The sequence below is a fragment of the Clarias gariepinus genome, chromosome 1 (assembly GCF_024256425.1).
Source record: "Clarias gariepinus isolate MV-2021 ecotype Netherlands chromosome 1, CGAR_prim_01v2, whole genome shotgun sequence".
NCBI lineage: Eukaryota > Metazoa > Chordata > Actinopteri > Siluriformes > Clariidae > Clarias > Clarias gariepinus.
In genome coordinates, this window is record NC_071100.1 from 645,001 (window position 1) to 658,961 (window position 13,961).

The 13,961-nt window shown below is 41.3% G+C and overlaps 1 protein-coding gene across 1 annotated transcript in view; it reads left to right on the plus strand.

Moving 5' to 3' along the window:
- The window catches only part of LOC128523722 (zinc finger protein 501-like), a 15,522-nt gene extending 1,674 nt beyond the window's left edge, over positions 1-13,848 (plus strand). The window contains exons 2-3 of the mRNA XM_053495827.1: positions 8,059-8,208; positions 9,926-13,848. Coding sequence (XP_053351802.1) covers positions 8,059-8,208; positions 9,926-10,954 — 1,179 coding nt within the window. The 3' untranslated portion in view covers positions 10,955-13,848. The remainder of the gene's footprint in view (positions 1-8,058; positions 8,209-9,925) is intronic.
- The last annotated feature ends 113 nt before the right edge of the window (positions 13,849-13,961 follow it).

Sequence of the window (13,961 nt, forward strand, 5' to 3'; positions counted from 1 at the left end):
CCTTACAGAATGGGATTTCTTTGTGTTAATAAGTTAGACGGGTACAGCTTCTCCAAAATAAATTAGTCAAGTAACTGGAACTGAATTGAAAATATCTTTAGATCTGGTTTAAATTCTTCATCATATTGACCAATATAGGACTAAAAACACCCTGTGTGTGACTGATGGGACTTATAGTTAGTAACCCAGTACCCCAGTGTAAAGATCTATCCAATGATGAAAACTACAAAAGACTTTTGTAATGCGCTCTGTATAAGAGAGTTAGTCTGAGTTTGGTGGTTCCCAGGAGAACGGTACTTGTCTGACTGCAATGTGTCAAGTGTAAAGTTTGGTTGGAGGTGGGGATTGATGTGGGGCTGTTTTTCAGGAGTTGGGCTCTGCCCCTTAGTTCCAGTGAAAGAAATTCTTAATGCTTCAGCATACCAAGACATTTTGGACAATTTCATGCCCCGAACTTTGTGGGAACAGTTTGGAGACGGCCCCTTCCTGTTCCAACATGACTGCGCTCCAGTGCACAAAGCGAGTTCCATAAAGACATGGATGAGCGAGTTTGGCATGGAATATCTTGACCGTCCTGCACAGAGTCCTGACCGCAACCTGATAGAACACCTTTGGGATGAATTAGGATGGAGACTGCGAGCCAGGCCTTTTCGTCCAACATCAGTGTCTAACCTCACAAATGTGCTTCTGGAAGAACGGTCAAAAACTCCCATAAACACACTCCTTAACCTTGTTGAAAGCCTTCACAGAAGAGTTGAAACAAAGGGCCAACATTAAACCCTATGGATTAAGAATTTGATGTTACTCAAGTTCACATGCATGTGAAGGCAGACGAGGCAGAAAACTTTTGGCAATATAGTGTACATTCAAACATCTGGTAATGTTATTTCTTCACTTCTTGAGATGTTTTTTTATATTCTTTTATAGAACTAATGACTTCATCATGGTCATCTAGCTCTAAGATGCTATCTTCTGACCCGTATGCCATTATGTCTGCTGCTAATGTCAGTGTAAGGGTGGAAGTCTTCTACACAAATGCTCCTTGTGGGATTTTACCCCTGTGTCTCAGTCTGGCTGCAGGCATCATGCCCTGACCCACACCTAACCCTCAGACCCGTATGTGAACCCAAACATGTACGCATACACCAGGATAAATCCTCTTTGTATGCTGTAGTATGGGGATTTTGCTTAACTGGAACAGACCAGCCCAAACCTGTTGTAGCATGACCTCGTGTTTCTGCCCAACCTCAGCAGTGCTCATGTGGATGAATGGGCACGAATCCCCAGAGCCACGCTCCAGATTCTGTGGCAGCAGTTAGAGCAGTGTTCACTGGACAGAACCATTACTAATGCCCGCGGCTCTGGAATGTGACATCCAACAGGTTTATGTTGTATTATGATCTATTACTTTTTAAACAATACATGCATTTATGGCTGCTTACTAAACTTACTGACCAAAAACAAAACCCAAGAAGATCAAAGTGGGAACGACATCATTGGTCAGTATAAAAGGTAAATATTAAAATCAACTTTAAGTTCCAGAAAACCAGTGGCCAGAATTAGTTCTCATTTTAGTACATACAAGTAAGTTAAGGCTAAGCCCACATGTACACGGGCATTTTAAAATCAGGGTCTGTCTACAGTAAGTTTTAGATCGTGAAGGTGAAGATGTGAGGAGCGTAGTGGGATTAGGTGAGGGTGTCTGGCATGCAGTCAGTATTCCATTGCACCCAGGTTCAGGCTCAATTCATTTTCAGATGTTTCCTGAATACAGAGGATACAAGAAACAATGACATTCTTGCACTGCAATGACACGCCCGTCGTGCATCCATAGTGCGAGTGCATCCAGGCAACAGTACAAGAGTGGAGCGCAGAAAACACTTTTAGGTGGACATGAGGAAAGGTGTTACTCAGGTCAGACTGCGTAAAGGTCCTCGGCTCCGCCTTTGCCAGGCCACAGTTGTAAATAAGAAACCTGTTCTTAATCTGTCTTGCCTGATTAAATAAAGGTAAATAATAAAAAAAAATGGTCAGTTCAGGCTTCATTTGTCACATAAACATTACTAGCACAGTGAAATTCTTTATTCTTTACATATCCCAACGTTTCTTCTTAGTAAGCTGAAGTGAGAGCGCAGGGTCAACCGTAATGACTGCGCCCCCTGGAGGAGACAGGTTTAAGGGCCTTGCTTGAACCGCTGACCTTACGATCAGTAACTCAGAGCCTTAACAAACTGAGCCAGCACCGCCCCGACTGTAAATGAGGAACACAAATAAAGTGCCATGTTTACAAGTGAATCCCAAACATAGCAATAACTGTGGAAAAAGCTGCATGTGAGTTCGGGCAAAATGTAGAGGTAATGTGTGAGACAGGAGGCTGCAGCTGCATGAGAGGTTGCGTCTGCTGAAGTAGAATGAAGGTTTACTGTCCACTAGTCACGCATCTGGTCTAGTAAATCTGTTGGAGTTATGGGAGACCCAATAACCACTAATAAAAAGTCTGACAGCTGACCTTCTAAGCTGCTGATAATTCCTACAGATGATCCATGTCGACCTCTGTTTTTTTTTCACCTTGCGGATAGTTCGAGGAGCTTCATTATGAAAGGCCAACCAGTCATCTGAACAGGTGTTCGGTGGGGTTAAGGTCAAGTCTCCGTGCAGGCCGTGCAAGTTCTTCCAGCATGACCTAATTCTCCTGGCTTTGTGCACTGATGTCATGCTGGAACACGTTTGGGCCTCTTCGTTCCACTGAAGGGAAAGCGTAATGCTACAGCACACAGACACACCTGGGTGTGAAGGTGGAAGTGCACATACTTTTGCTCAGAGATACACTGTATACTTATAGTCACTACACTAAAACAAAAATATTTTTAATGATTTTTTAAATGATCTAATTGTCCTTTATAAACGTGCACTATGAGCTTAGACATTAGAGTGGACAGTGTCCGTGATGCGACCTTCACACGTTTCTGCTGTAGAAGTTTGGAGTAATGGCTCTTATTTCCTTTTTATTCTTTATAAACGCCCTTTTCAATTTGTACAACGTCTTTGTGTGCCGCAGCTTTTGTTATTTTTTCTTTACTGGAACAAACAGGGCCGGAGCATGTTCCAGCATGCACATGTAGAGAGGTTTATAACGACGTTGTGTGTTAAGCTTGGTGTGGAGTAGCAAAGAGTCCTGCACAGAGCCTGACCTCAACCCCACTCAGCACCTTTGGGATGGAACTGGAATGCAAGAGTGCTCTCCAGGCATCCCCGGCTGACGTCAATGCCCGACCTCAGTAATGATTTCGTGGCTGAATGGGCACAAATCCTCCATGGACCAGTTCTAGTGGAAAGCTGGACAAGCGGAGGCTGTAACAGGAGTAACTGCAGGACAGAATCCGTATTAATGCTTTCTTGTTATAGTTGTTTGCTATGACTTCAAGGCTTTAAGATGTCCGGTCAAATCGCACAGGACATGATCAGGTGTCTACACCCTGTACTTTTCCTAATATGTGTGTGTCCCAGTTAAATATAATAGTCCACATTTAGTCCTTTTTTGTTGCCGCACTGTGGCCTTGAATTTGCCCAATTCAGCCAGGGGAGCGTTAGTGAGGTCAGCCGAGGAGACCTGGCACGCAGTCCGCATTACAATTTTTCCATCTTCAAGTGTACTTTCTGGTTTCCAGGATTCAGAGTACACTAAAGACAATGATGTTCTTGTGCTGCAGGGACACGCCCATGGAATTAAGTGCAAAAAGACAAGGGAGCAAATACCTACAAGACAGTGAATAATGGGAAAAAGGTCTCACTTTGTATAGTGCACAGGTACATTAGTGCCTGGAGAGGGAGGGAAAGTGTAATGCTGAAGCACACAGAGTGGTAACCATGCATGGATGTGTTGGTCAGGCGTGCGCATACTTTTGCTCATGCAGATTTAAGGTCAATGCAGTGGTTAAATAAATAAAAAAGAAAAGAAATATTTATATCTTAAACTATTCAATATACACTACATTTGGCCAAAAGTATGTGGACACCTGACTGTCACAGCTATAACCCAGCCTTCCTCGAAATGTTGCCTGTGATTCTGCAAAGGCTTTTCACAAAGATTTCCATTTATTGGCGCAACCCAGCCCAAACCGGTTCCAGCAGGACTGTGCATGTTGCACAAGGGGAGTTTTATAAACGACATGGTGGGTTATGGTTGGACTGGGAGATGGAGAGTCCTGCACAGAACCCTGTCTGACCTCAACCCCACTGAACACCTCTGAGATGGAATAGGAATGCAGGCTGAGCTCCAGACCTCCTCGTCTGACTACACTGCCAGACCTCAGTCACGCTCCTGTGGCTGAATGAGCAATGCAAACCCCCCCCCCCCATACCCTCCCCACCCCCCCGCACACACACACCCTGGTCCAGACCCTAATGGAAAGCCTTCTCAGGAGAGGGGAATAAAAGTAAAGAATATAGTCTACTGCAAAGGGTGGAGCGAGTTCAGGAAAAGTGAAATAAAACAGGTATTTACCTTAAGGGTATTCTAATCTGAAGAAGCACAGGAAGAAAGTCTCGAGTTATATACACTACATGGCCAAAAGTATTCCAGAATCATCACTCCATGTGCTTTTATAATGCGCTAATCTTCTGGGAAGAATTTCCACTGGGCTGTAGAGCGAGGCTGGAAGGATTTGTCCATCCAGCCGTAAGAGCCTTAGTGAGGTCGGGTGAGGAGGTCTGGCACGCACTCAGCATTCCAAATTCATCCAATTTCACTTCAACTTCAAGGGGACTTCAATAGTTTCAGAATACGGGAGAAACACTGCAGTTCTTGTGCTACACTTGGCACAACTGTACAGTTAACAGAAAGTGTACACAAACACAGGGAGAGGCATGTCTGCCATAAATAATTATATTAACTATAAATAAAGAACTTCATATTAAAAGTCTATTAAAGCAATTAACACCTGACTGTAATACCCACACGTGGTTCCTCAATGTTCTGTCTTTGTACACTGTAGCATTAGAATTTCTATTCACTGGCACAAACCGGCCCAAACCAGTTCCAGCACGACTGTGCTGCTGTGCACAAAGAGAGAGAGAGAGAGAGAGAAAGAGGGGAGATGGAGAGTCCTGCACAGATCCCTGTCTGACCTCAACCCCACTGAACATCTCTGAGATGGAGTTGGAATGCAGGCTGAGTTCCAGACCTCCTCGCCTGACTACACTGCCAGGCCTCAGTCACAAGCACAAATACCCCCCAATACCCCCCAGCTGGCAATAAAGTGCAGTTTGGATTTGAGGGGGAAATCTCTTCAAAGGCTAACTGGTACTGGACTACATGCTCGATGGCTAGATTCATCATGATCAAAGGGAAGGTCATCAGAAACAGCATGTTAGGCTGCTTTTAGCAATTTAACATTTAATTCACACTTTTTGAAATAGTACTGAAATATAACGCAAGTAAATGTCACTTCACATTTCTTTCTTATCAGTTTAATATGTGTAAGAAATGTCTGAATATGCCAGAAAAACATATTAATCATGTTTTACACGAGAGAGATTGACTTCCCCTGTTTGCCAAAGTTGAAGTTTCTAATTATCTGGACTGTCTTTGTATGCTGAAGCATTACGATTTCTGTCTTCTGGGACAGAAGGACCAGGCCCTGGACATAAAGCACAGTGTAATAAAGACACGGCCGAGGTCGAGGAATGCTGGTGGCTCTGAGAGCAGAGCCCTGAACCCAACCCCACTGGGAACCTTTGGGATGGAATTGGAATGCAGACCGCCTCCTCCTCGCCTGACATCCGTGCCTGACCTCAATAAAGCTCTGTGTGCATGATTAGACACAAATGCCCACAGCCAGACTCCAGAACCTAGTGGAAAGAGGCCGTCAGGCTGTGTGTGGACTGTGTGTGTGTGTGGACTGTGTGTGTGTGTGGAAAATACAAGGCTTTTGAGGCAGACAGTATGTGTGTGTTCTGCCTGTGGTTTAGCAAAATTAGGTGCAAGTATCAGGAAGGCAAAGCCGAAATTCTGAGCTTGTGTCTCGTCTTCTGATCTCAAACCAAAATGTGTGTAAGTTCAGCTGTATGGGGTGGACACCTCATCAACGTCAATCCAAACAGGTCCATAGAAATCCTTTCTTACACCCCACACAGCTTGTTTTGTTTTTACTGTGGTAGAGTTTAGGACCTATTTGACTGGATTTATGTGATTGGTCTAATAATTTTACACTAAACACCGGATTAATCAAAAATTTTGGACAACATTTAATATAATAATAATAATAATAATAATCTGACTTATGTTTTCAGAATCAGCACAAGTTAGACAGGGGATGAGGATCACCAGCTCAGCTCTAGTCTTTTGGTTTATCCACACACACTTGTTGAGGACATGCTCAATCCTGTTTTCCTTTTCACCAGAGTTTCCAAACCTTCATGGAAAACATGAAATTCAGTCTACAGTTCAAGCTGCTGTTGTAGGTTTAGTTTGGTATCGAAACTCCACTAAGAGAAACTCTTTTAAAGTACAGAGTCACTTGGACATCCCTGCTTATCATCTTAATCTAAAACCGAGGTCAGTTAGTCCTCTTTAGCATTTTATATGTACTAGAGAGCATGACAGATAGATAGATAGATAGATAGATAGATAGATAGATAGATAGATAGATAGATAGATAGATAGATCATTGATCCCGAAGGAAATTTCAAACATCCAGTAGTGAGGTCATATATTACATGAGGTATCTAGTTGCAGTTGCATCATGTACAGCACACAGCCAAAAATAATCCTAGTACACATGTGGGAAATGAGCGGGGCTGTTACAGAAGAGACTCAGAGAATACAAAATACTATCCATCAAAAGGACACACCTTCTAATTCAATGTTTTAGTGATTTACTTTCTACATTCCAGAATAACACTGGATTTAAGCTTTTGGTATTTGAGTAACAATTACAGTAACAGTCAGTTGTTATTATAAGACATGAAGGTCAGCTGTTCTGGATCAGTTCTCACAAGAACAGTATTGTGTCGAGTGTGTTTGTAAAACCCATCAAGTTCCATGATGAAACTCAGAAATCACCAATTAACAACCAGCAGCTCAGATTAGAGCCGTTATGAAGCTTTACAGAGCAGAAGGAGCAGATATACATCTCAATATCAACTGTTCAGAGGAGATTATTGTGTGTTTGGATAATAAACACCTTCAGTATTGTTTTACAGTGTAGAGAGAAATAAACATCAGGAACGAGCATGTGTAGGGACATGTCCTTAAACCTTATTTACACATTGTATAACTTCATTGGTTCTGGCTCTGGGGTCCATCAGAGCAGTGTCACTATCTACTGGATGGTGTTCATTAGCAGGGCCAGTGTTTGGTCATTTACCACTTTAACCAGCGCTGTCCCAGTACCAAGACTAATCCTGACTGAAATATCATGCATGCAGCTGTGAGCATAACTGCTAATATTTTCCAAGATCTCAGTAATAGAGGGGAGGTTTATTATAAGCCTATAGTTTTGACGTATGACAAGAGATGAGGTTGGGTTTTCACGCAGTGGTAAAGATGCACATTCAAAGATTTGAAAAGTAAAGGTAATTGTTGTTGTCTTTTATTGTCATACTTGTCCAGTGCAGCCTATTGTAGCTCTATTGCCCAGGACAAATGTCCCCTTTGGGACAGCGGAAATCTTATCTTTCCTTATTTAGTTACATACTGTAAAGGATTTTGTTAAGTATTATTTTATGTTTTTAACTTGGTTATCAGTGTTCTATCTTAAGTTTATACTAGTATGTGTATAGTCTAATAGAAGGGGGTGGTGGGGTGTGCGTTTCAGTCACAAATCTTGTGTGTCCAGCATCCTGTGTAGTAGATGCAAATGATTTTTTTTTTGCAACTAAAAAAAAAAAAAGTAATGTCATAAAGAAAATTTATAAAATCATAATAATTACAATCATCTCTTGAGACTACAGGTGTTACATTCATGTTGAAGGTTTTTGTCTGCTATTTAAGTTATTTTAATTTATTTAATCTTCTGGTTTTGTGTTTAAAATTTTTTGTTCTTTTTTTTCATGCAGAAAGGAAAAATGTTTTGTTACAAGTCGTCTCCAGCTCCCTTTGTCCAGTTTCACACACCTCTCGACCTGACCACAAACTCGTCAAGAGATGGCGCTGCTTCAGAAAGGCTTCAGATACCTGGAGAAATCAAATCTGAGAACATCTCCCAGGTAAGTCACAGTAACCATACAGGACATAATCACTCATTTCCATCTTTTCTTCTTGATCCAGAGGTCAAGGTCAGTTAGTGTGTGTGATGGTAACACACTGTATTTTTATCGAGTCGGTCATGGTGTCTAGGCATGACACAAGAAAATTTTCCAATGATTGTTTACAGATAGATTATTTCACTTATAATTCACTATATCACAGTTTCAGTGGGTCAGAACTCAGTTGACTGTGCCGTGAAACAGCTTGAGAAATTTCAAACTTAGTGCCTCTTTGGAATCGAAATGAATCGGCCAAACCCTCAGAAAAAAAAAACGGACTTTCAGGGTTCATCCATGGGAGCCATTTCCAAATGCCTGAAGGCACCATGTTCCTTTGTACAAAAAGGTACTACACAAGTATAAACAACACGAGATTACACAGCCATCGTATTGCTCAGAAGGGAGATGCGTACTTTGGAACAAAAAGTTGAAATCAATCCCAGAACAACAGAAAAGGACTTTGTAAAGAAACTGGAGGAAACGGGTCCAAAGTATCTGTATCCACAGTAAAACCAGACTGATATCGACTTAACCTGAAAAGCTTAGCAAGGAAGAAACCACAGCTCTGATAAAAAAAAAAAAACTGTTCAACCATGATAACCATTGCTGTCTGGAGGAACCAGGGGGAAGCTTGCAAACCGAAGAACAACATCCCAACTGTGAAGCACAGGGGTGGTAGCCTCAGGTTGTGGGGTATTTTGCTCCAGGAAGGGCTGGTGCACTTCACGAAAAAGATGGCATCATGAAGAAGGACTTTTAACTGGATATATCGAAGCAACTTCTCAAGACATCAGCCAGGAAGTTAAAGCTCAGTCACAGATGTTTCTTCCGAATGGTCATCGACTCCAAGCGTTTTTTCAAAGTTTGGACAAAATGACTTAACGACAAAAAAGTTTAGGTATTGGAGCGGCCCTGACATTAATCCATTAGAATGTTTGCGAACAGAACTGGAAAACTGGATCTGTGAGTGCGGAGGCCTTCAAACCTGTCTCTGCAGCTTATTATAGGAAGCTTGTGGAAAAAGACCCAAAACTTCCAAATATTATATATATATATATATGTTATTCTGACATTTTACGTTCTTGAAATTAAGCATCAATGCTGAGACACGTCAGTTTAAAAGAGACAGGACTCAGATTAAATGTGAAATTGTGAAACACAGAATTATGGAACACCAAAGTTTACTCTTGTAAATGTATAGTAATTGTATATATTATGATTTACTAAAAGTTTACGAAACACAATCGTGGAGACACAACCCAGTAGGAGGTCATTTACCACTTTAACCAGTGCTGCCTCTGTGCTGTGATGAAGCCTAAATCCCAAATGATACATTTCTTGGATGTTATTCCTGTGTAGATATGAGCATGGCTGATGCACTACAACCTTTCTAGGAACTTGGAGATTTAGGGGAGGTTTGAGTTTTAGCGGCCAGATTCTGAATCAGAATCTGCTGTCAGATTAGGTTACGTTAAGTACCCGGCCAATGCGAAGTGAGTATTTTATTAGGGTTTATTGTTAATTTGTCAGCATCAGGTGTATGTTAGGAAAAGACACGTATTTCCATGTGAGTAAATCATTGTTTTGCAGGGATAAGATCTCAAATTGTTTACAGGCTCATGGTGACCTCATCTATTATTTCTGGTTTTAACTATTTTTTTGTCTTCATTTCATGCAGAAAGGAAGGATGTTCTGTTACAAGTCATCTCCTGCTCCTTTCGTTCAGTTTCACACACCTCTAGACCTGTCCACAGACTCAGCAGAAGATGGCACTGCATCAGAAAGACTTGAGATACCTGTAGAAATCAAATCTGAGAATGTGTCCCCAGTAAGTTGCAGTAGTCCCCCTGCTACTTTCCTCACAAAGGCCTCACCAAAAGTGGTGTGGAAAAAAATTCACCAGTGCTCAGAGTGTGGAAAGAGTTTTGCTAGACTGGGTGACCTCCAGAAACACCACAGAATTCACACTGGAGAGAAACCCTACCAGTGCTCGCAGTGCGGAAAGTGTTTCACCCAAGAGAGTAATCTCCAGCAACACCAGCGTGTTCACACTGGGGAAAAACCGTACCACTGTACATGGTGTGGAAAGAGCTTTACACATCAGCAGAACTTCCAAACACACCAGCGTATCCATACTGGAGAGAAACCGTATCAGTGCTCGGAGTGTGGAAAGTGTTTCACTCGTAAGAACGCGGTACAGCGACACCAGCGTGTTCACACGGGAGAGAAACCCTTTCACTGTACGGAGTGTGGAATGAATTTTAGTGAGAGCTGTATTCTAAAAGAACACCAGCGTCTTCACACGGGAGATAATCTGTTTCACTGCTCCGAGTGCGGGAAGAGTTTCCATCAGAAGAAAACGCTGCAAGGACACCAGCGCATCCACACGGGGGAGAAGCCGTACTACTGTACCGAGTGCGGAAAGAGCTTCAGTCGGATGAATACGCTACAGCAACACCACCGCATTCACACCGGAGAGAGGCCGTTTCAGTGTTCGGTGTGTGGACAGACGTTCGCTCAACAAAGTACCCTCCACCGACACCGGCACATTCACACCGGAGAGAAACCGTATCACTGTTTACTGTGTGGGAAGAGCTTCAATCGCAAGAATACGCTCCAACTCCACCAGCGGCTTCACACAGGGGACAAGTCCGGCGGCGGAGACGATCTACATGGGAACCTTCCGGTGAACCCTGACAACCCGTAGCTTCTCTGAAGGCAGGGGGTTTGTAGCGTAACTGTCAAGTCACATCGTTCACAGTTTTGTTTTGCCTTTATTGTGGTCTCACAGCCTCGAATGCACACACTTACAGCATCAAACGTTTGGATTCAAAAACATGTTGTGTTCCACAATGCTAATGCTAATGATCAACCAGCAGCGAGGTGGCCCGGATATGTGGGAAAAAAGGGTAGGTTTGACTACACAGAGCGGACATAACCCGGGCAAGCTGTACCGCTTGTAGGTGTTGTCTAAAGATTTGTTGTTAACTGTCTCTCTCTGTCATTTCAACCACATACAGTACACGTGAAACCAAACCGCCCATCCCCCAGGACCATGGTGCTACATAAAAGATCAAACATCTACAAGAGACTACACATACTTATTGGTTTATTTTTACTACAACACAGGGTTGCATAAATTACTGGCCTGTAATATAATCACAGTGAAGGTAACCAGAGGATGTTGTTCATGATCTCAGACCATCCTGATGGTTAATACGCACGGCCTGCGGCCGCCATCTCAGAAAGGACAAATTGCTGGGCTGGAACAGGTGTAAAGACAACAACTAAGGAGGTTTAAAATTGGGTTAAGAGGCCTTTAACACATTCACTTCCTGTAAGGAACCTGAAGCTGAACCGTCAACTCTGTGTAGAAACACAATCAGTGACATTTGATGAGTGGAGATCATTTAAACGCTTAGTGCTAAAACATCAACATTAGAAACCAGAGCTGTGTTTAATAGTGAAAGTAAGAGCATTTCCACACACACACACACACACACACACACACACAGTGTAATGAAAACTCACAGGATTGGAACTAAACATCTGTGTGTCCATAAGTATAATGTGTACTGTACAAGCCTCTGGAGACAGTGTTATGATCTGTGGTTGATCAGTTACTCAGGTCTAGACTCAATGAAGTCAGCTGACCACCTGAATGTACTGAATCACCAGGTTATCACATCTATGGAGGGTTTCTTCCCTGATGGTACACGTCATATTCCAGGGCCCGTATTCACAAAGCTTTTTAAGCCTAAAAGTTGGTCCTAGTGACAAAATTCTAAGAACATTCTTAGAATTATGACATTTTCTTAGGATTTCCCCTTAAATTTAGGATTAAATCTAAGTAAAGATAACAATGATTCACGAAACATCTTAGCCCTAAAAACAGCTCCTAAGATAAAAATGGTTAAGAGTAGAGAGGAGGACTTTTAGGAGGCTTAAGAGTTTTTGTAGCAGAGGACAAAATGGTGGAAAGAAGAAATATTCTCCAAACACTGAACGTAAAGCTAAAAGTAAACACTGGTCTTCTGTCCAATTTGGTTCTCTTGTTCTTGTACTCCCTTCCATCTCTCTTGGATTGTTGACTACATAACATCCAAAAGTGCAACTTAAATAAACCATCCTGCAATTATGCAAATTAGAAAAAGGTTAGCCTATCTAAAATGGATTACAAGAAATAAAATCAGTTTGGTAAATAAATGTAAGAACCTAAATATTGTAACTACTTAATGGAAATTGGTGGCTTCAAAAGTAGACACATTTTCAACATTTGGCTGTTTAATTAACTTTAAGATATTTATATCAAGATATACATTTTCTTTATATACAAACATGATTATTTCACTGTCTATTCTCATATATTCTGTTTTCACAAAGAGCGCATTTCAAGGCCTTTACAGAGGTCAGAGGTTATTTGTATTAAACAACCACATTTCTTGAATTGCTGTATCATCCCTGGGAACGGGGTCAACCACACCCCCTCACTGAGGTAAAGGTTTTTCTACTTTCCATACTCAGGGTTGCTCTGAGAAGTTTCCTAAATCACTTTTAGTCTAGGACTCCCAGCTAGGACTTTTTAAGCTAAGATAAGAGAATTCTACGAAGCTTTGTGAATACAGGCCCAGGACTCAGAATGTGAGGAATCATTTTCACACACAAACTAGACAGCAAAATGTGTGTGTGTGAGTGTGTGTGTAATCAAGGGTTAAGATGACTGAATGAAATCTTCCAATGTGTGACTGTTTTTTGGCCAGGCGGTGTATCTGAGCATCACAACATTATTTATATAAATAAAATTAAAAAAGGGTTTGAGGGAAACATTATCATACATTTCATTCATACTGTTGGTGGAGCATGGAGGTGGATCTGTTCTGCTTTGGGTTTAATGTTGCAGCCAATGACACACACACTGCACAGAGGGAATGGATTCCAGTAAATATCATCTAATTTTGGAAGTAAATGTAACCCAGTCGGTCAGAAAGTTTCCCCAAAGTCCACCAGCAGACATAGCAGAAGTGCTTCAGGAAATGCAGTCTGAAGCTTGTGGACCGGCCGTCACTTCATCACCCTGACCTGAGCATCCTTAAAAATGAACCTGCTGTGTGTAAGGGACAGATCACCAAGACCTGTCCGTTTGGGGAGAGGGCGGGTACATCCACTGGCTATTAAAAACAATTGGAAGCTGATTTTATTACCATTGGGGCTGTTAATAAATTCTGAATTAGTAGTATTCATTCACAGGATTCTTAATTTTATAACATATAAAGTAACTGTCCATTAGTATTTGCAGAAAAAAATGTTTTTAATAGTTTGTTAAAGATGATTTTATTTCTTTTCTTCTTTTTCCCAAAATCAACAATGTATTTAATTTAAGCAGGGGTGCTCAAACTTTTGCATACAACTGTATATTTTACGGTTTTACAAGAAGTGTAGAAACCTTGAGTTTGTTAAATAAAAATAAAATACTGTTTTTAATGGTTAATTTTTTTAAATGTTTTTATCTGTAATATACCTGTTCTCTGTGCTGTCTGTACTTTCAGTGTCTTGACTTTAATGTTGATTTCATAAATAAAACTTTACTATATTTTTTATTAATTAGTGCTACATTTTTACAATTAATTTACAATAATTACTTATTTTTAAGTATTATTAAAAATACTTTAATAAAGTAAAAAGGAGACTTGATTTCTGACTTCTTTACCGAAGGA